The following is a 26038-nucleotide window of genomic DNA, read 5'->3' as shown; positions in this document are numbered from 1 at the left end:
GTTTCCAGTAGAGTGGACAAGGGAGAACCAGTTGATGTGGTGTATTTGGACTTTCAGAAATCTTTCGACAAGGTCCCACACAAGAGATTAATGTGCAAAGTTAAAGCACATGGGATTGGGGGTAGTGTGCTGATGTGGATTGAGAACTGGTTGGCAGACAGGAAGCAAAGAGTAGGAGTTAATGGGTACTTTTCAGAATGGCAGGCAGTGACTAGTGGGGTACCGCAAAGTTCTGTGCTGGGGCCCCAGCTGTTTACATTGTACATTAATGATTTAGACGAGGGAATTAAATGTAGTATTTCCAGATTTGCGAATGACACTAAGTTGGGTGGCAGTGTGAGCTGCGAGGAGGATGATATGAGGCTGCAGAGTGACTTGGATAGGTTAGGTGAGTGGGCAAATGCATGGCAGATGAAGTATAATGTGGATAAATGTGAGGTTATCCACTTTGGTGGTAAAAACAGAGAGACAGACTATTATCTGAATGGTGACAGATTAGGAAAAGGGAAGTGCAACGAGACCTGGATGTCATGGTACATCAGTCATTGAAGGTTGGCATGCAGGTACAGCAGGCGGTTAAGAAAGCAAATGGCATGTTGGCCTATATAGCGAGGGGATTTGAGTACAGGGGCAGGGAGGTCTTACTGCAGTTGTACAGAGCCTTGGTGAGGCCACACCTGGAGTATTGCGTACAGTTTTGGTCTCCTAACTTGAGGAAGGACATTCTTGCTATTGAGGGAGTGCAGCGAAGGTTCACCAGACTGATTCCCGGGATGGCGGGACTGACATATCAAGAAAGACTGGATCAACTGGGCTTGTATTCACTGGAGCTCAGACGAATGAGAGGGGATCTCATAGAAACGTTTAAAATTCTGACGGGTTTAAACAGGTTAGATGCAGGAAGAATGTTCCCAATGTTGGGGAAGTCCAGAACCAGGGGTCACAGCCTAAGGATAAGGGGTAAGCCATTTAGGACCGAGATGAGAAGAAACTTCTTCACCCAGAGAGTGGTGAACCTGTGGAATTCTCTACCACAGAAAGTTGTTGAGGCCAATTCACTAAATATATTCAAGAAGGAGTTAGATGTAGTCCTTACTACTAGGGGGATCAAGGGGTATGGCGAGAAAGCAGGAATGGGGTACTGAAGTTGCATGTTCAGCCATGAACTCATTAAATGGCGGTGCAGGCTCGAAGGGCCGAATGGCCTACTCCTGGACCTATTTTCTATGTTTCTATGCTTCCTTTGGTCTTCTAAAGATTGAATTGCCCCTTCTATTTTGGTATAATTTGCATATTTTGACACCATACCTTCGAAGCCTATGTCCAAACTATTGATGTACACTAAACTGCTCTTAACTCTTACTCTGTTTTCTCCCATCGAATCAATTCTTAATCCATGTTGCTATCCTCGCCCTAATTCCATACCCATTACTTTTCTCTAATAATCTTCTGTGTGGTACCTTGTGGGAGAACTGAATGTAGAAAAATACAGAAAGGGTGGCCTGAAATAATAGAGAAAGACTTGCATTTATATCGCGCCTTTCACGACCACTGGACATCCCAAAGTGCTTTACAGCCAATGAAGTACTTTTGGAGTGTAGTCACTGTTGTAATGTGGGAGATGTGGCAGCACAGCAAGCTCCCACAAACAGCAGTATGGTAACCAGATAATCTGTTTTTTGTTATGTTGATTGAGGGATATATATTGGTCAGGACACCGGGGATCACTCCCCTGTTCTTCTTCGAAATAGTGCCATGGGATCTTTTACGTCCACCTGAGGGGGCAGAGGGGGCCTCGGTTTAACGTCTCATCCAAAAGACGGCACCTCCCAACAGTGCAGCACTGGAGTGTCAGCCGAGATTTTTGTGTTCCAGTCCCTGGAGTGGGACTTGAACCCACAACCTTCTGACTCCGAGGCTAGTGTGCTACCCACTGAGCCACGGCTGACACTATAATGAAAAAGAATGAGTGACTACAGAAACAGGATGAGAGACAATCGTCCATTTATGCCAGAAATGTTCTGGGTTTTTTTGTGCTGTTCCAATTTCCTTCCAAATCCTAAATGCTAATGCTTATGCTCGGATACATACTGCGTGGGTTCCTAGTTGTACCCAGGTTAAATGTAATAATTGGATATTTTTCATGCGTTTACTGTAGTACTTGCGCAGAGAATGAGATGAATTAAAACTGCAAGTATATTTTAAATAACTTCTGTTTGCTTCATTCAGGTGCAGATTTTACAAACACCTTCCGTTTACTCAGCGATTTTCCAATTCCTGGAATTTCCACTGTATTCACACTGCCAGAATTTCTTGACAAACTGACCGAGCAATGTGCGACATTGGAAGAGCTAAAACTGGCCTTCACACCAAGTATGGATCCACGGTAAGCATGCACAGTGCATTTGTAAATCCTCACTACGTACAAAACCTAGGTTATGAAATAGTTTTGAGATTTATATAAGATTTACTTGTAAAATCATTACTTTACACACTCTTGCTTTATTTAGTGTGCTATGTTTGTAATCATCAGTTGTTTGCAAATTAAAATCACTTGTATTTTTGATGTCATTTGTCAAATGACCCTCCATTTGTCAACAATGACCATAGGTACTTCTCGCAGATGACTTTTCCTTAAACTAATAATTAAGTTGCAGAACAGCAGTGAAAGGTTACAATGAATGATGGGTTGCAACACTGCGTGAAATATTCTCTCAATGATTTTACATATTGGAGTACAGAATCTACACGGAGTATCTATTTATCAGTTTCCTACCTTCAAAGACCTGCTGACCTCCATCCACAATTATGCAAAACCATGAATTTTGAAACACTCGCGAGCTTGTGCATGAAACACAAAAAGTTAGTATGCAGGTACAGCAAGTAATCAGGAAGGCTAATGGAATGTTGGCCTTTATTGCAAGGGAGATAGAGTACAAAAGCAGAGAAGTCCAGCAAAGAACGACTAAAAAAATGATTAAGGAAGGGAAGATAGACTATGAAAGTAAACTAGCACAAAATATAAAAACAGATAGCAAGAGTTTCTATAGGTATATGAAAAGGAAAAGTTTGGCTAAAGTAAATGTTGGTCCCTTAGAGGACGAGACCGGGGAATTAGTAATGGGGAACATGGAGATGGCAGAAACTCTGAACAAATATTTTGTATCAGTCTTTACGGTAGAGGACACTAACAATATTCCGACAGTGGATAGTCAAGGGGGCTATAGGGGGGTGGAGGAACTTAACACAATCACAATCACTAAGTAGGTGGTACTCAGTAAGATAATGGGACTAAAGGCAGATAAATCCCCTGGACCTAATGGCTTGCATCCTAGGGTCTTAAGAGAAGTAGCGGCAGGGATTGTGGATGCATTGGTTGTAATTTACCAAAATTCTCTGGATTCTGGGGAGATCCCAGCAGATTGGAAAACTGCAAATGTAACGCCCCTATTTTAAAAAAAGGAGGCAGACAAAAATCAGGAAACTATAGACCAGTTAGCCTAACATCTGTGATTGGGAAAATGTTGGAGTCCATTATTAAAGAAGCAGTAGCAGGACATTTGGAAAAGCAAAAATCGGTCAGGCAGAGTCATCATGGATATATGAAGGGGAAGTCATGTTTGACAAATTTGCTGGAGTTCCTGAGGATATAACGAACAGGGTGGATAAAGAGGAACCAGTGGATGTGGTGTATTTGGACTTCCAGAAGGCATTTGACAAGGTGCCACATAAAAGGTTACTGCCCAAGATAAAAGTTCATGGGATTGGGGGTAATATATTAGCATGGATGGAGGATTGGCTAATAACAGAAAACAGAGAGTTGGGATAAATGGTTCATTCTCTGGTTGTCAACCAATAACTAGTGGGGTGCCGCAGGGATCAGTGCTGGGACCCCAACTATTTACAATCTATATTAACGACTTGGAAGAAGGGGCTGAGTGTAACATAGCCAAGTTTGCTGATGATACAAAGATGGGAGGAAAAGCAATGAGTGAGGAGGATACAAAAAGTCTGCAATAGGACATAAACAGGCTAAGTGAGTGGACAAAAATTTGGCAGATGGAGTATAATGTTGGAAAGTGTGAGGTCATGCACTTTGGCAGGAAAAAAATCAAAGAGCAAGTTAATGTTGAAATGGAGAAAGATTGCAAAGTGCCACAGTACAGCGGGACCTGGGGGCACTTGTGCATGAAACACAAAAGGATAGTATGCAGGTACAGCAAGTGATCAGGAAGGCCAATGGTATCTTGGCCTTTATTGCAAAGGGGATGGAGTATAAAAGCAGGGATGTCTTACTAGAGCTATATAAGGTATTGGTGAGGCCACACCTGGAATACTGCGTGTAGTTTTGGTTTCCATATTTACGAAAGGATATACTTGATTTGGAGGCAGTTCAGAGAAGGTTCACTAGGTTGATTTCCGGGGATGAGGGGTTGACTTATGAGGAAAGGTTGAGTAGATTGGGCCTCTACTCATTGGAATTTAGAAGAATGAGAGGTGATCTTATAAGATTATGAGGGGGCTTGACAAGGTGGATGAAGAGAGAATGTTTCCACTGATTGGAGAGACTCGAACTAGAGGGCACGATCTTAGAATAAGGGGCCGCCCATTTAAAACAGAGATGAAGAGAAATTTCTTCTCTGAGGGTTGTGAATCAGTGGAATTCGCTGCCTCAGAGAGCTGTAGAAGCTGGGACATTGAATAAAATTAAGACCGAAATAGACGGTTTCTTAATCGATAAGGGGTTATGGAGAACGGGCAGGGAAGTGGAGCTGAGTGCATGATCAGATCAGCCATGATCTTATTGAATGGCGGAGCAGGCTCGAGGGGCCGTATGGCCTACTCCTGCTCCTATTTCTTATGTTCTTATGTAAGCTGTACAGGGTATTGGTGAGACTACACCTAGAGAACTACATACAGTTTTGGTCTCCATATTTAAGGAAGAATATACTTGCATTGGAGGCTGTTCAAAGAAGGTTCACTAGGTTGATTCCGGAGATGAGGGGATTGACTTATGAAGATAGGTTGGGCTTATACTCATTGGAGTTCAGAAGAATGAGAGGTGATCTTATCGAAACATATAAGATAATGAGGGGGCTCGACCAGTTGGATGTAGAAAGGATATTTCCACTCCTAGGGGAAACTAAAACTAGGGGTCAGAGTCTCAGAACAAGGGGCCACCCATTTAAGGAGGAATTTCTTCTCTCAGATGGTTGTAATTCTATGGAATTCTCAGCCCCAGAGAGTTGTGGAGGCTGGGTCATTGAATATATTTAAGGCGGAGATAGACAGATTTTTGAGCGCTAAGGGATTATGGGGAGCGGGTGGGGAAGTGGAGCTGAGTCCATGATCAGATCAGCCATGATCTTATTGAATGGCGGAGCAGGCTCGAGGGGCCGTATGGCCTACTCCTGCTCCTATTTCTTATGGCATTCTGAAGGTGTTCTAACTTTTTTAAATATTGCTGCATACTATTAGTATTGTGTTTTTAGCACAGGTCAGTGAATGAGTTGTTGGATATTCTTATTAGTTCAGGTATCAAACATAAGAACATAAGAAATAGGAACAGGAATAGGCCATTAGGCCCCTAGATTTGAGCTTGGTTTCAACTTTACTTTCTTGCCCGCTCCCCATAACCCTTCACTCCCTTATCGTTCAAAAATCTGTCTATTGTCGAAATCTCGACTCTCAATTTAACTAAAAAAAAAATGAAACTCAGACATAAACAGCTCAGTAGATGTCCCTTTAATTTACTTGCTGCAAGGAAATGTCCTGCTAAGTCAAAAGCTCCGCAAAGACTTCTACAGTAATACAAAAACACACTATCTTTATACAGAAGAATAAACAAAGAAATTATGGTTCCATCACGTGTATCAGTTCTGCCCTTGCGGTCAGCAAATACATAAGGAGTTCTTCAATCACTTAATGAACATCACATTCTTGTTTTAATTTCCTACTTATCTAAAACAGCTTTTATCTAATACTTCTAAGATTTTGCACAGCCACAGTTATTTAGCAGGGAGTATAGTTCTAACAAGACAGGGAGGGTAAATTCAAGGTTCCCTCGCTCACACACATGGCTTCTGCTTTTCTAAATGAGTTGGCTTATCAGTCAAGGTTAATGTGTTTATGCAGAAACAGGCTGTCTGCTTCAGGGGCTTCTGGGAGAACTGAGACTTAATTTTGTTTTACATAGAAATATAGAAACATAGAAAATAGGTGCAGGAGTAGGTCATTCGGCCCTTCTAGCCTGCACCGCCATTCAATGAGTTCATGGCTGAACATGCAACTTCAGTAACCCATTCCTGCTTTCTCACCATACCCCTTGATTCCCCTAGTAGTAAGGACTTCATCTAACTCCTTTTTGAATATATTTAGTGAATTGGCCTCAACAACTTTCTGTGGTAGAGAATTCCACAGGTTCACCACTCTCTGGGTGAAGAAGTTCCTCCTCATCTTGGTCCTAAATGGCTTCCCCCTTATCCTTAGACTGTGTCCCCTGGTTCTGGACTTCCCCAACATTGGGAACATTCTTCCTGCATCTAATCTGTCTAACCCCGTCAGAATTTTAAACGTTTCTATGAGGTCCCCTCTCATTCTTCTGAACTCCAGTGAATACAAGCCCAGTTGATCCAGTCTTTCTTGATAGGTCAGTCCCGCCATCCCGGGAATCAGTCTGGTGAACCTACGCAGCACTCCCTCAATAGCAAGAATGTCCGTCCTCAGGTTAGGAGACCAAAACTGTACACAATACTCCAGGTGTGGCCTCACCAAGGCCCTGTACAACTGTAGCAACACCTCCCTGCCCCTGTAGTCAAATCCCCTCGCTATGAAGACCAACATGCCATTTGCTTTCTTAACCGCCTGCTGTACCTGCATGCCAACCTTCAATGACTGATGTACCATGACACCCAGGTCTCTTTGCACCTCCCCTTTTCCTAATTTGTCACCATTCAGATAATAGTCTGTCTCTCTGTTTTTACCACCAAAGTGGATAACCTCACTTTTATCCACATTATACTTCATCTGCCATGCATTTGCCCACTCGCCTAACCTATCCAAGTCACTCTGCAGCCTCATAGTATCCTCCTCGCAGCTCACACTGCCACCCAACTTAGTGTCATCCGCAAATTTGGAGATACTACATTTAATCCCCTCGTCTAAATCATTAATGTACAGTGTAAACAGCTGGGGCCCCAGCACAGAGCCTTGCGGTACCCCACTAGTCACTGCCTGCCATTCTGAAAAGTCCCCATTTACTCCTACTCTTTGCTTCCTGTCTGACAACCAGTTCTCAATCCATGTCAGCACACTACCCCCAATCCCATGTGCTTTAACTTTTCACATTAATCTCTTGTGTGGGACCTTGTCGAAAGCCTTCTGAAAGTCCAAATATACCACATCAACTGGTTCTCCCTTGTCCACTCTACTGGAAACATCCTCAAAAAATTCCAGAAGATTTGTCAAGCATGATTTCCCTTTCACAAATCCATACTGACTTGGACCTATCATATTACCTCTTTCCAAATGCACTGCTATGACATCCTTAACAATTGATTCCATCATTTTACCCACTACCGATGTCAGGCTGACCGGTCTATAATTCCCTGCTTTCTCTCTCCCTCCTTTTTTAAAAAGTGGGGTTACATTGGCTACCCTCCACTCCATAGGAACTGATCCAGAGTCAATGGAATGTTGTAAAATGACTGTCAATGCATCCACTATTTCCAAGGCCACCTCCTTAAGTACTCTGGGATGCAGTCCATCAGGCCCTGGGGATTTATCGGCCTTCAATCCCATCAATTTCCCCAACACAATTTCCCGACTAATAAGGATTTCCCTCAGTTCCTCCTCCTTACTAGACCCTCCGGCCCCTTTTATATCTGGAAGGTTGTTTGTGTCCTCCTCAGTGAATACCGAACCAAAGTACTTGTTCAATTGGTCCGCCATTTCTTTGTTCCCCGTTATGACTTCCCCTGATTCTGACTGCAGGGGACCTACGTTTGTCTTTACTAACCTTTTTCTCTTTACATATCTATAGAAACTTTTGCAATCCGTCTTAATGTTCCCTGCAAGCTTCTTCTCGTACTCCATTTTCCCTGCCCTAATCAAACCCTTTGTCCTCCTGCTGAGTTCTAAATTTCTCCCAGTCCCCGGGTTCGCTGCTATTTCTGGCCAATTTGTATGCCACTTCCTTGGCTTTAATGCTATCCCTGATTTCCCTTGATAGCCACGGTTGAGCCACCTTCCCTTTTTTATTTTTACGCCAGACAGTTATGTACAATTGTTGTAGTTCATCCATGCGGTCTCTAAATGTCTGCCATTGCCCATCCACAGTCAACCCCTTCAGTATCATTCGCCAATCTATCCTAGCCAATTCACGCCTCATACCTTCAAAGTTACCCTTCTTTAAGTTCTAGACCATGGTCTCTGAATTAACTGTTTCATTCTCCATCCTAATGCAGAATTCCACCATATTATGGTCACTCTTCCCCAAGGGGCCTCGCACAACGAGATTGCTAATTAATCCTCTCTCATTACACAACACCCAATCTAAGATGGCCTCCCCCCTAGTTGGTCCCTCGACATATTGATCTAAAAAACCATCCCTTATGCACTCCAGGAAATCCTCCTCCACTGTATTGCTTCCAGTTTGGTTAACCCAATCTATGTGCATATTAAAGTCACCCATTATAACTGCTGCACCTTTATTGCACGCACCCCTAATTTCATGTTTGATGCCCTCCCCAACATTACAAAAGGGTACATTTAACAGAAAATGTAACTTTAAAAGTAAATTTCCACATTCTCTCCTTTTGTCCTTTATAAGGACAACTTAATCCATTCTAATCTTGCACAGTCTTTCTATTTCCATTTCCACACAAGAACCTTCAGTAGTTGTTGCTAACCTAACCCTAGCAGTGGTTTCGGTTGGTAATATTGTTTCTCCCAACCTGGCACAGCAGCACTTAATCTTTGCCTTATACCTTTTGTTTGTATTAGTTATCAGCAAGAACATGATCAAACCCTGTACCAAGGATTTTCCCAGGGATCCCAGCCATCCGGATATCCAATTCCACAAGGCGGTACTTCCCTGGCCAATAGTTTGTTTGTACTCTATCACCCTCTTCCTAATATATTCAGCTAGATTGCTGATCTCTTCTGAATTATCCGGGATGTACGTACAGCATTCTTCACCAATTAACACGCATGTCCCTCCCTCCTTGGCTGGGAGATAATCTAAGGCCATACGATTTTGGAGAGCCACCGTTCAAATGGCTACCATTTTGTCATTTACCCTTTCGAAGGCCTGGGAAGTTGTGTTGGCTACTGATTCTACTAAATTAGCCAGTTCCCGTAATTGCCATTCGTTCGATGCTATTCCATAGGATGGTACCATTACCTCGACTATTTCATTTAACCATGTCAAATCCCGTTTAGGTCTATGGCTTCCATAGGCATCCCTTAGAGTCCTTGTTGTCCTAATAAAGGGTATCACATATCCTAAATAACAGGACCCCGTCCAGTTGGCTGGTAACCATGGGTAGGCTTTATGGCCACAAATAAAGTAAGTGCAATTATAGGACATCAGTCTCTGGTCCTTCCGTGCCATCCATACTCGAGTGGTCTCCCATCCCACCTTTTACCTGAAGTTTTATTAAGGACCATAGTCCAGTTAAAAGTTGCTATCTTTCTCCCGTCAGCGTGATTTGTTGTGGCTTGTCATTTGGGAATACTTGCTGCATTCCACTTCTGGTCCTTTAGTTTCGTCACTTACTAAGCATATTATACCTTCAGGATTTCCTTTCCCGGGGTAATACTTAGGAAGGGTGGTTGACGGCTATTACTATAATTTGGCTAGTACCATCCCTGGAAGGTTGTAAGATTATATCCTGCTGACCTCCATTCTGTTAGATCCTTTGTTTCTGACACCTTAGATTAGTGGGAAAGCGAGTTGTGTAGAGGACACAGAAAGACTGCAAAGAGATTTAGATAGGTTAAGCGAATGGGCTAAGGTTTGGCAGATGGAATACAATGTCGGAAAGTGTGAGGTCATCCACCTTGGGGGAAAAAAAAACAGTAAAAGGGAATATTATTTGAATGGGGAGAAATTACAACATGCTGCGGTGCAGAGGGACCTGGGGGTCCTTGTGCATGAATCCCAAAAAGTTAGTTTGCAGGTGCAGCAGGTAATCAGGAAGGCGAATGGAATGTTGGCCTTCATTGCGAGAGGGATGGAGTACAAAAGCAGGGAGGTCCTTCTGCAACTGTACAGGGTATTGGTGAGGCTGCACCTGGAGTACTGCGTGCAGTTTTGGTCACCTTACTTGAGGAAGGATATACTAGCCTTGGACGGTTCACTCGGCTGATTCCGGAGATGAGGGGGTTACCTTATGATGATAGATTGAGTAGACTGGGTCTTTACTCGTTGGAGTTCAGAAGGATGAGGGGTGATCTTATAGAAACATTTAAAATAATGAAAGGGATAGAGAAGATAGAGGCAGAGAGGTTGTTTCCACTGGTCGGGGAGACTAGAACTAGGGGGCACAGCCTCAAAATACGGGGGAGCCAATTTAAAACCGAGTTGAGAAGGAATTTCTTCTCCCAGAGGGTTGTGAATCTGTGGAATTCTCTGCCCAAGGAAGAAGTTGAGGCTAGCTCATTGAATGTATTCAAGTCACAGATAGATAAGATTTTTAACCAATAAGGGAATTAAGGGTTACGGGGAGCGGGCGGGTAAGTGGAGCTGAGTCCACGGCCAGATCAGCCATGATCTTGTTGAATGGCGGAGCAGGCTCGAGGGGCTAGATGGCCTACTCCTGTTCCTAATTCTTATGTTCTTATGTTATGTTCTTAGTTAAGTTTGTCCTATTTGCACTATTAACCATTCTGCCATTTCTGATTCATTAAAGGGGACAGGTCCATGAGAACATATCCAACAGTCAGACAAGTTCCTTTCTTGTACATACTTATGACTCAGTGCCATAAAGACATTTTCCTGTAGTTCCCTTTGTTCGTGTTTCCGTACCCCTGGTTCTGTCAATGACACAAGGCACAACCCTGTTGAGCACAGCACTATCAGTCCCCATAGTCCATACAGTTCCTTATTCATTCCTCTATGTCGGATGTCCTTTTGCAATGGGACGCATGGATCCATGTTGGTCTTTTATCTTGATTGCAGTATTAGTTGCCAGCAAGACCTGGTATGGTCTTGTAGGCTGCTTTTTCTTTAAAAAAAATTTTGATGTAAACGAAATGTCAAGGCTCCAGATTATGACACTTTCCCTCTGCTGGTTCGACTTAGGCTTCTTTTACCTGTGAATGAAAGCTGGAAATACATTTGGTTAGTGCAATACAATAAGTCAACATATTTTCTTCCATTTTTTGAATGTCCATTTGTTTTGCCGTAAACGGTGCAGTAAAAGGTAGTCAGTCGTTGGGGATGTCCCATAACTATCTTATACGGTGACAAGCCTGTTGTTCTGTTAGTTGCAGATCGCATTATCATCAAGGCTAAGGGCAGCAGTTCTACCCATTTTAGTCCAGTATCATTACACAGTTTCGCCAGCTTATTTTTAAGCATTCCATTTTATCTTTCAACAAGTCTGACTGATTGTGGATGATAACTGCAATGAAAACGTTGGTTGATCTATAATGCTTTACACATTTTTTTAATAACCGTTCCCGTAAAATGTGACCCATTGTCACTGGAAAGCTTAGCTGGAATTCCGAAGCGTGGTACGATTTCTTTTAACAAAAATTTAGCAACAGTAGTGGCATCGGCCTTTCACATGGAAAGGCTTCAATCCATCTAGAGAATACATCTACAATAACTAATACATACTTAAATCCCATACACATAGGTAATTCAATAAAATCCATTTGTAAATGTACAAAAGGCCCCATTGGATTTGGGTGGGAGGCAGATTCTACCTTTTCCGTTTTACCTGGATTCATTGTCTGACAGGTAACACAATTTTCACAGATTTGTTTTGCAATTGCCAAAATACCTGGTGCATACCAAGTTGCCAAAATATAATCTGCCACCCCCCTTTTGTAGTATTTGTATTTATTGTTGGATTACAAAATGTCAAATATGGTAATACTGTTTTTTATAAAATCGGACTTCTCATTTTTGCTTATAGTGATTCGCAGATCACAGAATGCAAAGTACTTGTTTTATAATTGTGTGGCCAACTTTTGGTTTAGAAGCCGAACATCAAAAACTCCAATCTTTTGCTCTGTAACTTCAATTTATGATAGTGTCTCATAAATTACAACCTTTTAAGCTATAGCTTCTGGCACAGCAATTGTTATTAAAAAGGCTTCCAAACCCAAGATTTTTCCCATACATCCAAAATGTTTATCAAGGAGAATCATTTGAAATATCTCAAATTCTAATTTAAATATTTTACTGCCAATTTTTAAATTTAAAATCTCTTTACTGAGCTAGAAGCTTTCGTAATACTGTTTTACACAAAGGAAAATGGGAGCGTACTCCCCCAGCCTGCAGCCTCGAGAGACCCACACAGGCTTTTTTTTTAAGGCATTACAACTTCCCTTCTCCATTCTTTATCTCATTTCTAGACTAAATTTATTGTCTTTCAACCCAATGCAATTAATGATTGCGTGTTTTCTTTCGACAAGTAAGTGAGCGTGTCAAATAAATTCTCTTTTTTTTTAAACCGCCGGGACCATGCATTTTTATCTTTTGCTCAACAAACCTATATCCTTTGGGCATTTCCTAGCTCCGTAATTTATCATCTGAATAAATCCACACCTGCATTTCTAACTTAAAATTTCTTAAAACTTCCCACACACAGGACAACACTACGAAGGGTTAAAAAAACATTCACACTGTTTGAAAAAGTGGGTGGAGCTAAAACAAACAGACAGCTCCACTACTTTTCCAAACAGACTTTCAGGCACATGAAAAATTCATTCCGCAGTCAAAAAATCACACAAGGACTCTCACTCATCGACAGACATTCACAAAAGTCTCTTTTTATTCAACAAAGCTCATTAATTGTTTGGATCCATTTACATGATTGATTTACTTTCTCTGTTAATTTTACGTGGGCTCGAAGAATCGGAACCCAGGCTTTTTCTATTTCTTTTTACCTCTTCAACCTGTCTGTCTATAAGACACTCCTCTAGGCATGTTATCCTTTCTAAATTAAACGAACCATTGGGTGGAAATGGCCTGTTTGCACCCTTAGCCCACTTTACTCATTTTTATTTGGTGATCAATTGAAGACTGATCACAATTCTGGAGCATAAAATAGGCTGGTGTGCCTTTTGGTGATGATTTACTTGCTCCGGCACCCATTCTGGATGATTAAGATTTTTCACAGTTTCTGATCTCACAATCCTTTCGGTCAACGAGTTCTCTACGCCCACTTCTCCTGGCCGTCACGTGGCCTGAAAAGGCTCTTAATTCGGGCTCAGTCTGGGTGTTTGAAATATATTGACACAAACCAACCGTAGTTGATCAATCAGTCACTGTTTCCTTTCTTAATCAATTTTTGTTTATCCGAATCACAATTTTCCCTAGTGACTCTTCCCGTTTCGTTAATTGCAATGTCACACAAAAGTACTGAACACAACAGTATAACAAGGACAATTAAGACAAACAACATCCACGCGGGCATACAAATCATAACCTTAAACTCTATCTAAACATATAGTCAATTCTCAGTCTGCGTTTTACGCCACTACAGACTGACTCCTTAACTTATCTAAAATATCTCTTCCCTCGACGCCGTACACTCGTACTGCCATGCTTCGGGTCAATATCTGGTCCTCTCTTTCAAGGATTCTTTTTCTCCTCTTTCAAGGATTCTTTTTCTCCTCTTTCAAGGATTCTTTTTCTCCTCTTTCAAGGATTCTGATCCTCCCTTTCAAGGATTCTTTTTCCTCTCTTTCTAGGATTCTGATCCTCTCTTTCAAGGATTCTTTTTCGATTGACAGCGCTCTTTTACCTTATACTAATGAAGATCTCCCAGGGCTGTTTCCAGATCGGATATTTTTCAGGATCAGATCCCTTCTGCCTTCAAGCCGAGAAGGAAATTATTAAAAAATAACTTTAGCTCTTAAATGTCGAGCCTCGTAGATCGCAGTACCTCCACTGTGGACAACAGATTACATATACGGTTCAACTGCAAAGAGACCCTTTGCGAGCAAAAGGTTTGCCTTATTCTGGCCAGTTAAGCCTTTCACTGAAGAGGCACTATGTCCGCATCCGTTTACTCACAGAAGAGGGTAAGCGATCTCGGTGGAACCTCCAAGAAACTGTCGAAATCTCGACTCTCAATTTAACCAAAAAAAAAAATGAAACTCTGACATAAACAGCTCGGTAGATGTCCCTTTAATTTACTTGCTGCAAGGAAAAGTCCTGCTAAGTCAAAAGCTCCACAAAGACTTCTACAGTAATACAAAAACACACTGTCTTTATAAAGAAGAACAAACAAAGAAATTATGGTTCCATCACGTGTATCAGTTCTGCCCTTGCGGTCAGCAAATACAGATAAGGAGTTCTTCAATCACTTTAATTAACATTACATTCTTGTTTTAATTTCTTACTTATCTAAAACAGCTTTTATCTAATACTTCTAAGATTTTGCACAGCCACAGTTATTTAGCAGGGAGTATAGTTCTAACAAGACGGAGGGTAAATTCAAGGTTCCCTCGCTCACACAGATGGCTTCTGCTTTTCTAAATGAGTTGGCTTATCAGTCAAGGTTAATGTGTTTATGCAGAAACAGGCTGTCTGCTTCAGGGGCTTCTGGGAGAACCGAGACTCCATTTTGTTTTATTACAAAAGGGTACATTAAACAGAAAATGTAACTTTAAAAGTAAATTTCCACACTATCTCCACCTTAAATATTTTCAATGATCCAGCCTCCACAGCTCTCTGGGGTAGAGAATTCCATAGATTCACGACCCTCGATTATCTCTGATTATATGATATGATAACGTGAGGTTGCATGGCGACTACATACCTGTGAGAATAAGAAACGTTCCTTGATGTGTGAAGTAACAGTTGTAGCTTATATTTTGTTGCTATTCACCCACAGAAATAACCTCAAATAGAGGTGGCAAAATGCACATTCTTTCACTTGTGGGGAAAGGCTTTTGTGAGGTTTTTTTTTAACATTTGTTGAAGAATTCTTGTAACTTGCCAGAAATGGTTGGTAATTCTAATTTATTTATTGTTGTTTTAATTAAATGTGCCCAGTTCTGTTAAAGAAAGCCATTAAATGAACACTGTTATAGTTTTGGTTCTCCTGAAAAATATCTGGATAATTCTGGTTGTGCTCCGCTGCAGTTACCCTTGCTAACTGACTTGTCCCTTTTGTAAATGTTACTCAGCTTATACTCCTAGTAACTTGTATATATTTTAAAATATTTACAATTTGTAACATGCTTTTTGAAGTGTTCTGAATGTGACTTGGTTTATTGCGATTCTGATCTTGTGCTCTGGCCATCTACTCAGGCAGCTGTCCATGTTGCTGGCACTGTCCCAGTCCAATCCACAGCTCTTTGAGCTTCTTGGCAACAAAGAAAGAATTGCTAAGGAGTTGGATCGCATAGAACACTTCTCTGAGCTGCAGCAGATGACAACCGAAGAGCTACTAAGCAAACACAAGAAAGCATGGACAGACTGGCTACAAAAGTACAGGTTAGAGACTACAACTTTATGGACAAAAAAGAATGTTAAAATAAAATAAAAAATATCTTCTAGATTTTCCCCCAGGTGCCCGTTAGTTGAAGGCACCTCCCAGAATAGCACGAAGCCTCACAGAGCAGAATTTCCCAGGATTGATTCCTGTTTTCATGTGCGTTAGCTGCAGCGGATGTGGGGATACTACATTTAACCTCAGTGGCACAGGGTTTGATCATTTGCGGGGTGGGGGGAGGTGGGGGAGGGGTGGGGGGAAGAGGGAGAGAATCCAGTAGGATCCCTGCTTCTGAATGTTACCCTAGTGGTAAATTGTTTATACATTGGTTGAGAACAGGATTGAATGGTCAGATTGCCTGCTGACATTCACTGTCGAGGCTCACACATGGAGAAAGACCACTTGGGCAAAGTGGCCAACCTACCAGCATCCATGGAACTACACGCCAGATCGAGTCAGCACTGGGACAAAGGGAGAAAATTGGGGAGGGGAGGGAGGCGGGGGGAGAGAATCAATTAAAAAAAAAAAAAAAAGGATTTGAGCATTCATGCAGATGTACACTTTGTAAATCCTGAATGTTGGGGTCTCTTATGAGCAGGTCATAGTTTGTGTCTCCTGTACCTGCGGCTTCTGTGTAGTAGAATCTTTACAAATAATGGTAGTTTACTTAATGTTGGACAAGCTCACAAAATGTGACACTGAAACCACTGAATATTTTTCATCTTGTAATGGATTGTAGCATACCTTTTCATATTTAAGGTCCAGAAAAACTCAATGGTTTCTGTATTTAAAAAAAATTTGAATGGAGATGGGGAAGTGATAATGTAGATAGAGAGAGCGGGATGTGTGGAGGTGCAGGATTAGTTGGTGTGAGTACTAGGAGTAAGGTAGGGAAGGCAGAGTGATGGGGATGTGACGAGTGGCACAGCAGGATGAGGTTGAGTGTAGCTTTGCAGTAATGTTTCATGATCGACTGAGATCATTGAAACGTTTGCGGCACAGCACCCAGGTCCTCCTGACCACACCCCTGTTTGTGCCCTCCTCTGTAATGTGCAACCAGGTTGTGTTGGCTTCCTGGGGAGGTCTCGTCCACTCATGGGAAAGGACGAGAACCTCCCTGCGTGCTGTGACTCTCTCCATAAGCATATGGAGGGAGTGATGGGAGAGCCTGGGTGCAGCCCTGCACTTCTGTGCAGTGTTTGTCAGTGTTTGCAGCACATCAGTGCTGTGGAAAACTGACAGCACAAATGTAAAACTAAAGTTGGCCATGGTCCTTTTAAGGAATCCGGCTGATGACGCGTCATCAAATGACGTCACCAGACCCGCTTCCTCTACGTGGCCGGGAAATGCACTGGGTGGGTTTAACAAGCCCAGTCTCGGTAACTTTATTTTGGAGGCCAGGATGGAGCCAGCAGCGGGATCGGGGTCGCCACAGATGTCACCTGCCACGGACCCATCGAAGTTCGTAAAATCCAGCCAACTGAGTTGGTATTTATGAACATTCAGCTTCGGGATTTCAATGTAATGATATACCTCAAAAGATATAGATGGGTTTTTTTTTGTTTCCTTTCAGGTCTCGTTTGGAGAATGAAGCAGAAGGTGTAGATGATATTGCTGAACAAAACACTCAACGTGTGAAGGTGATGAATGCAAACAACCCAAAATTTATTCTGAGAAATTACATTGCACAGAATGCAATCACCGCTGCAGAGAATGGGGACTTCTCCGAGGTGGGTAAATGTCACTAAACTAATTTCAAACATTATGTGCAAAAATAACATTCCTGTGCAAATAAATGGGCGAGGCAGAATCGCACACTTAAATTTATAAGAAAAATTCAAACTTGATCATTAAAGTAAGGCCCAGGGTTTCATGAAACAGTAAGGTGCTGTAATCTAATGAAAATAGTAACTTTTTTTAAGCATAATGCTACCTCCTGGAAGAGGCAAAAAAACCTGTGACCAATGTCGTGAAACACTCTGGAGGAAATTCCTCCCTATAACTAACAATCACCAGGAAAGTATGGTTACCAAATATCCATCATTACATGTATTTAATTTATCCTCTATTTCTCCCATCTCTTGCCCCCCCGCCCCCCTCCCCCCAGCTGTCTGGGGCAGAGAATTCCAAAGATTCACAACCCTCTGAGAAGAAATGGTTCCCCATTTCAGTTTTAAATGGGCGACCCCCTATTCTGAGACTATGCCCCCTAGTTCTAGATTCCCCCACAAGAGGAAACATCCTCTCTACATCTACCCTGTCAAGTCCCCTCAGAATCTGTTTCAATAAGATCACCTCTCAGTCTTCTAAATTCCAATGAGAAGAGGCCCAACCTGTTCAACCTCTCTTCAGATGGCAACCCCTTCATCTCAGGAATCAATCTCGTGAACCTTCTCTGAACTGCCTCCAATGCAAGTATATCCCTCCTTAAATAAGGAGACCAAAACTATGTAGTACTTCCCTACGTTTATATTCCATCCACTTGCAATAAATGCCAACATTCCACTAGCTTTCCTAATTACTTGCTGTACCTGCATACTAACTATTTGTGTTTCATATACAAGGACCCCCAGGTCCCCCTGTACCACAGCATTTTGTAATCTCTCCCTATCAAATAATTTGCTTTTTTATTTTTCCTACCAAAGTGGATAACCTCACATGACTTCCTACCCCACTTTATCTCTTATAAGCTCCAATAGTTTAATTCTTACATTACGATTACACTTTAAAAGTATTTCATTGGCTGTAAAGTACTTTGGGACATCCTGAGGTTGTGAAAGGCACAATATAAATGCAAGTCTTTTTTTTCGATATTTACCTACTACTCTCTTGAAATTTAACGGATCCTCTATAGACTATTCGACAGATACACAACCCATGGTCAAGAAGTTACATATTAACTGTTTTTTTTCCTGAACTTTTGTTGGTATTGAACAGTGGTCTGAATGAGTTTTATCAATTCCCTACAAGATCTTAAATCCCTTTATCATCATATCAAAGCTGCCTTTTTTCCACTGTAAACATCCCTCAAACATTTAGGGCCCAAGTTTCCACATGATAAAAAAACGGACGCCCCTCCAAGCTGGGCGGCCGTTTTTCGCGCCTAAAATGGCGCCGGAAAAAAAACGAGCGATTCTGGAGCGCTTTGCAGCTCCTTGTCTGCTTGGCGTGGCGCCCAGGGGGGCGGAGTCTACACTCGCGCCGATTTTGTAAGTGGGAGGGAGCGGGTACTATTTAAATTAGTTTTTTTCCTGCCGGCAACACTGCACGTGCGTGTTGGAGCGTTTGCGCACGCTCAGTGTGAAAAAAACATTGGCTCCCTCCTCTTTCCCCCCCCCGGCCCGCGTTCGGTCGGCTCCCTCCTTCCCCCGGCCCGCGTTCGGTCGGCTCCCTCCTCTCCCCGGCCCGCGTTCGGTCGGCTCCCTCCTCCCCCGGCCCGCGTTCGGTCGGCTCCCTCCTCTCCCCGGCCCGCGTTCGGTCGGCTCCCTCCTCTCCCCGGCCCGCGTTCGGTCGGCTCCCTCCTCTCCCCGGCCCGCGTTCGGTCGGCTCCCTCCTCCCCCCCACCCGTGTTCGGTCGGCTCCCTCCTCCCCCCCGGCCCGCGTTCGGTCGGCTCCCTCCTCCCCCCCGGCCCGCGTTCGGTCGGCTCCCTCCTCTCCCCGGCCCGCGTTCGGTCGGCTCCCTCCTCCCCCCCGGCCCGCGTTCGGTCGGCTCCCTCCTCTCCCCGGCCCGCGTTCGGTCGGCTCCCTCCTCCCCCCCGGCCCGCGTTCGGTCGGCTCCCTCCTCTCCCCGGCCCGCGTTCGGTCGGCTCCCTCCTCCCCCCCGGCCCGCGTTCGGTCGGCTCCCTCCTCCCCCCGGCCCGTGTTCGGTCGGCTCCCTCCTCCCCCCCCGGCCCGCGTTCGGTCGGCTCCCTCCTCCCCCCCGGCCCGCGTTCGGTCGGCTCCCTCCTCCCCCCCGGCCCGCGTTCGGTCGGCTCCCTCGTTTTGTGAGGCTTGCTGCACCATTCTTCCTGGCTGAAGCACTTTCACACAGGTAGGAAGATGGTTTATTTAATCTTTTCTTTGCTTATAAATGTTTATTCAGGTTGGATTTATTTGTATAATATTTGTAGAAGTATAAATAAGGATTGATTGTAGAATTTAATGAGTTCCCTTCCCCCCCACCTCGTTCTGGACGCCTGATTTGTAACCTGCGCCTGATTTTTTACTGTGTAGAACAGGTTTTTTCAGTTCTACAAAAATCTTCACTTGCTCCATTCTACTTTAGTTTGGAGTATATTTTCACTGTGGAAACTTTCAAATCAGGCGTCAGTGACCGGACACGCCCCCTTTTGAAGAAAAAATTCTGTTCCAAAGTAGAACTGTTCTACCTGATTAGAACTGCAGAAAAAAAAATGTGGAGAATTGCGAATTCTAAGATAGTCCGTTCTCCACCAGTTGCTCCTAAAAAATCAGGCGCAAATCATGTGGAAACTTGGGCCCTTAGTCTTTCCTTATAGCTTGGGTGTCTAATCGCATTATTTGTACTTTCGCCAAGGCAAGTGGTACTGTGCCCAGGATTGTACAAAATAGGGATGCACCAATGCTTTGCAGAAACTATTTATCACTTTGTTATTTCTTGCTTTATAATCTGCGTCACTATAGATCCTTTCCTGAGATTCTACAAAGATGCCAAAGGCCAAGTGTTAGGCAGGTAGTTGCCTCTTCCAAAAGCTTACTGTACAATCTCTTTTCCTCCTCTTAAATGATAGTAGAACTCCGGATTCAATCAAAGCGGTATTTATATTGGCTTCAGTGGGTGTTTTTTCTTGCAGCCAACGATGGTGCCAATTTAAACCTGCTAAATTTGCTAAGGGGTTCCATAAACTCTCCATACTGATAAGGTATTTATTTCGGAAACTCTGGCAGAAAATTAATTTTTCTACACAATTCAAAGCTGAATTAACAAAAGGATAGAAAGTTGTGGGTAGTGCTCTAAGCAGCGAGACTCTCCACCGGTTATGCACATTTGTAAAGTCAGCCCTCTGCCATCTATGTTGACTTTGACTGTAAAACGTTGAAGGAAAATTATTACTGTTGAAGGAAGAATCTTCAATGCAAGAATCTCCCGCTGTGTATTCACCTGGTAATGTATTCGAAAATAATTTGGATCCACTGTACAGATCAATATTTAGGGTACTTTTTTTAACTGCACGTGCAGCATTGAGAATCCGGAATGTTCCAGACTCCGGGATGATCGGTGGCAGGGTCGTCCAGAATCCGTAAAATGTTCCGGAATGCAGACCCGACGACCCTGCCATCCTCGGGGGGCCTTGCCGCTGCCCGACCTCGGGCCTCGCCTCACCACCGCGCACCTCGCCCCGCTCGCCTTACTGCCACTGCCCTCCTCGGGGCCTCCTCGCCGACCCGCCCGAAAACCTCCTCGGCGGGGCACACCCGATGCTAACAGCTCTTCGGCGAGGCCAGCCCGCCCGATGATCTCCTCGGCAGGGCTCGCCCAAACATCTCCTCGGCGGGACCGGCCCGGCCCGACAACCTCCTTGGCGGGACCTGCCCGAACACCTCGGCGGGGCAGGGCAGGCCCACCTGAATACCTCCTCGGCGGGGCTTGCCCAAACATCTCCTCGGCGGGGCCGGCCCGGCCCGACAACCTCCTTGGCGGGACCTGCCCGAACACCTCGGCGGGGCAGGCCCACCTGCATACCTCCTCGGCGGGGCTTGCCCAAACATCTCCTCGGCGGGGCCGGCCCGGCCCGACAACCTCCTTGGCGGGACCTGCCCGAACACCTCGGCGGGGCAGGCCCACCTGCATACCTCCTCGGCAGGGCTCGCCCAAACATCTCCTTGGCGGGGCCGGCCCGGCCCGACAACCTCCTTGGCGGGACCTGCCCAAAAATCTCCTTGGCGGGACCTGCCCGAACACCTCGGCGGGGCAGGCCCACCTGCATACCTCCTCGGCGGGGCCTGCCTGACGCTAACAGCTATTTTTCCTGTGATTCACTTCCTAAGTAAGCTGCACAGAAATAGGTACAGCTTACAATTGGCTGGAGGTTGTGCTTGAGCGAGAGCTTGGAGTAGAGGGCTCAGCTATGATGGCTGGGGTTGAAGATGGGCCAGCATTAAGATTTTCGTGTGTGGACCTTGCTGGTGCAGTTCTTGGGCACTCTGCTGCGATACCCTCTTAAACATATCGACTAATTTTAATTGCTTAACTAATTTGGGCTTTTCTTTGATTAATTTTTCCCAAATTTTATACACCTGCATTATTTCCTCTTCATTTATGAAGTTTCGTTGCTCTAGGGGTTTACTTAATTCATGACAAAGATTGATAGCTTTGTCGATGGACACTTTTTCCACTTGATTATCAACATCAGCATCATCATCCTCATTGCTTTCATGCTTTTCCTCTGGACGCAAAACCATGCCCATAACTTCTTCATCTGTCACTGTATGCACAACGGGAGCATCATTGTCTATGTCCATGACTTCAGTGACACATCGTCTTCATTCTAGTACAGCTTCACAAGTCAGCCCTTTTGCATATTCTAAAAGTTCAGAAATAATTTTCTTCTCTTTGGACACATGTAAACCTTCAAAGTCAGTAGCATCATCATCTTCTCTAAACATAGTTGCTGGTCGGAGGTTATGCCAAACAATAGTCAAGGTGTTTCTAGTTACCTCATTCCATGCATCCACAGCTGCCCATATGGCATCCTTCACAGAGAACCCTTTTGAGGACGCTGTTATCCCCATGCCTCTGTTCACAGCACTAAGCAAACATCTCATGAATTTGTTTTTGCAGAAACACTTCATTGATCTCAAAATTCCTTGGTCCATTGGCTGTGTCAGTGATGTTACATTGGGAGGTAAATAGATTCCACAGACATTATCCTTTACTAGAAGTTCAGTATTAGAATGTGCTGAGCAATTGTCCATACAGCAAGAATATTTTGCAGTTTTCATCAAGGCCAGCTGTCCTACGATGAGCACGAACCTCGGGAACAAAATGCTTCTCAAACCAGTTCCGAAAAATTACCCTGGTTATCCATGCTCTCTTAATAGCATAATAATGCACTGGGAATATTCTCACGCCCTTGAAACATCTTGGACGCTGGCTTTTTCCGATGACCATAAGCTTACATATGTGTCCCAGCCGCATTTGCACAAGAAAGCACAGACAATCCATCTTTGGCGTCTTTTACACCTGCTGGCTGTGATTCTTCTGCTGTTGCTAATGTCTTTCTCGGTATATAGCGCCAAAACAGTGCTGTATCGGCATTATAGATTTGCTCACCCAAAAGGTTTTCATCAGCAATTAGTTTAACAAACTCATCTGCATAACTTTCAGCTGAGGCTTTTTTATCATATACTTCCAATTGCCTGATGCCATGATGCCTTTTAAATTTGCATAGCCAATCTGAAGAATAGCCGCATGGAGTTTCAATCTCCAGTTCTGCGTGGAATACCTTGGCTTGTTGCATCACCATTGGGCAAGACAAAGGAACCTTTTCACTTCTCCTCTGTCGCCACGACTCCATCAGTACTCGATCCAACTCATCACTTTTAGGTTTATACATAGTTTTTCTTTTACTCATTTCTTCCTGAACGTCACTTTCTGCATAAAACATCATGATCTGTCTTTCTGGTTTTTTATATCCTAAATGTTGGAGATTCCAACACCATACTCCTCACTCAGTCTTCTCGCTAAAGCACCTCTATCTAATCTCTGCAGTAACTCCACTTTCTTGGCAACTGACAATGAATTATGTTTCCTTTTTGCACTACCTGTATCACCTATTGGGGTATCTGTTGGCCTTTTTTGACATGGTTGCAATGGCAAACAACACAAATTCACAATACCTGTAAATCGCAAAAAACACCACAGCGCTTAAGTCGGGTCGAGTCGGGCCTGGTCAAGAGGAGCACGTGGGTCAGGTCGGCTCACACGTGGGTCGGGGTCGAGGGTCATTCGGCAAGGCGATCGCACGTTGGACGACTCCATCTGCAATGCGCTTTTCTAAAAGAATGTCCGTTTTCGGAATTGCGGATTCGGGACGTTGTACCTGTACCCAGAAATAATTCTTTCACTTTGCCAGTTTACTGATAGAAACGATTAAATTGGCCAATTCTTAAAATGTTTGTTAAAAAATGTCAGCAGCACAAAAGGAAATTACTATTGAAAACATAAACTTTCTCATCGAAAGTGAGGGTTTAAAATTACCTAGAATTACAGACATTTAGATTTGGTTGAGCCAATTTTACCATGAACTCCTTTTAGATAGCTCACTAATCTATCTTGTTTGTTTTTAGGTTAGACGAGTTCTAAAGCTTCTTGAGAATCCGTACAGTGAGGAACCCTGTGTGGAAGAGGAGCTGCTACAAGAAGCAACAGTGGAGGTTGCAGTTTCGAATGACCCATTGAGTAGCAGGAGAGTGCCGTATCACAGCAAACCACCGGGCTGGGCTGGGAAACTTTTAGTTACCTGATCTTCGTAAACACCTTGTTTTGGTTTCTGGCTACTTCCCGACTGTCGGGATAGACTGTTAAACTGAAGTTTTCTTCAGCGGTGGAGAAGCCAAAACAAGGTAAATAATGAGTGCTACTTTTTCCTCCCAACAGATGTAATGTGGAGACTTACAGAGACTTGCATATGAAGAGCAGTAGCCGATGTTCTGAATTACCTACACCACATTGTTATATCACGAAAGTATGATTCAGTTGACTGTAATGTGGTGAGCTGATACACAGCATGAAAAGCCTTGGTGCAAAAAGAGAATATATTCAAATATATTAGCATAAAAATAGCAAATGTTTTTAAATGTACTTCGTACTAAAAATACGCGTATTGTTTTAGAGATGCTGAGTATGGAATACCGATTGTTATAGCTCTAGTTTCATTTTGCTGACAACTAAAGCAGTGAGAACGTATGGGCATATGCACTACTTTGGTTACAAACTGCAGCAATTTACTTTGAAGTAGATATTCTTATACAAGTGGACTCGCTTCACATCCCCCGAAAGAAAGGAGCTTAATTTCATGAAAATAGCAGATCATGGTTTGGAGATGAGGGTTTTGTTATTGTACAGCTAGCAGAAAGTAGACCAGCTGCAATTTCCCTCCACTTAAATCCTTGAGTATGAAAGTGGCTGACATTATGTCTGTAATGATTAAGCGTATAATGAGGGACATTTATATATGTAAATAAGCAGGTAATCACAAGTGATTGTGTATTTGCAAGCTGAATAGTAATACACTTTAGTAGTGCTACTGATGTAAGTGACACATTGTGTGCACAGAATGATTTTGTTTACCCAAAGTTGTGAAGGCAGGAATCTTTATTCAGGTAAAGGCCATTTTATTTAATGTACTTGCTTGTTAATTTTTTAATTGAATGTAATTCCATTGTTGAATAAACAATATCTAAATGGGCTTGTAGAACTATTGATTACCAAACACTGGCGCTGCTCTGTGAAGTTTGAAATGTAAGCTCTCCAGATAAAATCTGTTATCATGAATACAAAAATATCAACTCCGATATACTGGGCTATTTTTGTACGATGTGGAAACTGTTGTACTCTTGTAAAATGCTCAACATTTAAGAAATAACGCACAATATAAGTTTTTATTCCTTGGATAATAATTTGCACTGTGACTTCTTGGTTGTTTTTATACATCCATTGTTTAGAACCCTATTCACATTGTAAAAGATTGAACTATATGTATATAAATTGCACATGTATCCTGTTCCCTGCAATGCAACAATAAACAATCATTAACAAATGTTAAAATAATTAATTGTGTATATTTTTGTGTACATATCACCTTTTACATCCTCAGGACATGCCAAAGCACTTAACACCCAGCGAATTAGTAGTCAATTATATAGAGAAACACTGCAGCCAATTTTCACATAGCAAGGTCCCACAACTGGCCAATTAATCTGTGTTTTGGTGGTGTTGGTTGAGGGATGGATGTTCGTCATAGATTCTCCTGCATCCACCTGAACAGGGAGGCGACTTCATCTGAAAGGTGGCATCACTGACAATGCAATGGTCTCTCAGTACTGCACTGAGGGGTGTTAACTTACATAATGTACTCAGGCCCTGGAGTGGGGCTTGAACGCACAATGTATGACGAGAGTGCTACCAGTTAGCCAAGTTAACACTTGTAACAGATAAAAGTGCATTTTAATTATGCTCGAGTAGATGTTGAGGCCCGAGTGCTTAATGATGCTGCCATGTGTAAAAGTGACACATAATAGTGATCAATGTCTTTGGTAAAAGATTTCACAGGAATTATAAAGAACTGATTAAAATACATCATAATAGAACTACAGATGTGTATTGTTTTACCGCTGTG

At 43.2% G+C, this 26038-nt stretch overlaps 1 protein-coding gene across 1 annotated transcript in view; it reads left to right on the top strand.

Annotated features, from left to right (window-relative positions):
- Positions 1 to 25470, top strand: part of selenoo1 (selenoprotein O1) — a 37002-nt gene extending 11532 nt beyond the window's left edge. Inside the window, exons 6-9 of the mRNA XM_070897377.1 lie at positions 2230 to 2386; positions 15497 to 15682; positions 17254 to 17410; positions 23988 to 25470. Coding sequence (XP_070753478.1) covers positions 2230 to 2386; positions 15497 to 15682; positions 17254 to 17410; positions 23988 to 24173 — 686 coding nt within the window. The 3' untranslated portion in view covers positions 24174 to 25470. The remainder of the gene's footprint in view (positions 1 to 2229; positions 2387 to 15496; positions 15683 to 17253; positions 17411 to 23987) is intronic.
- The last annotated feature ends 568 nt before the right edge of the window (positions 25471 to 26038 follow it).

This window comes from Pristiophorus japonicus, chromosome 13 (genome assembly GCF_044704955.1).
Source record: "Pristiophorus japonicus isolate sPriJap1 chromosome 13, sPriJap1.hap1, whole genome shotgun sequence".
NCBI lineage: Eukaryota > Metazoa > Chordata > Chondrichthyes > Pristiophoridae > Pristiophorus > Pristiophorus japonicus.
The sequence above is the reverse complement of the archived record's forward strand: the minus strand, read 5'-3'. Positions and strand labels throughout refer to the sequence as shown.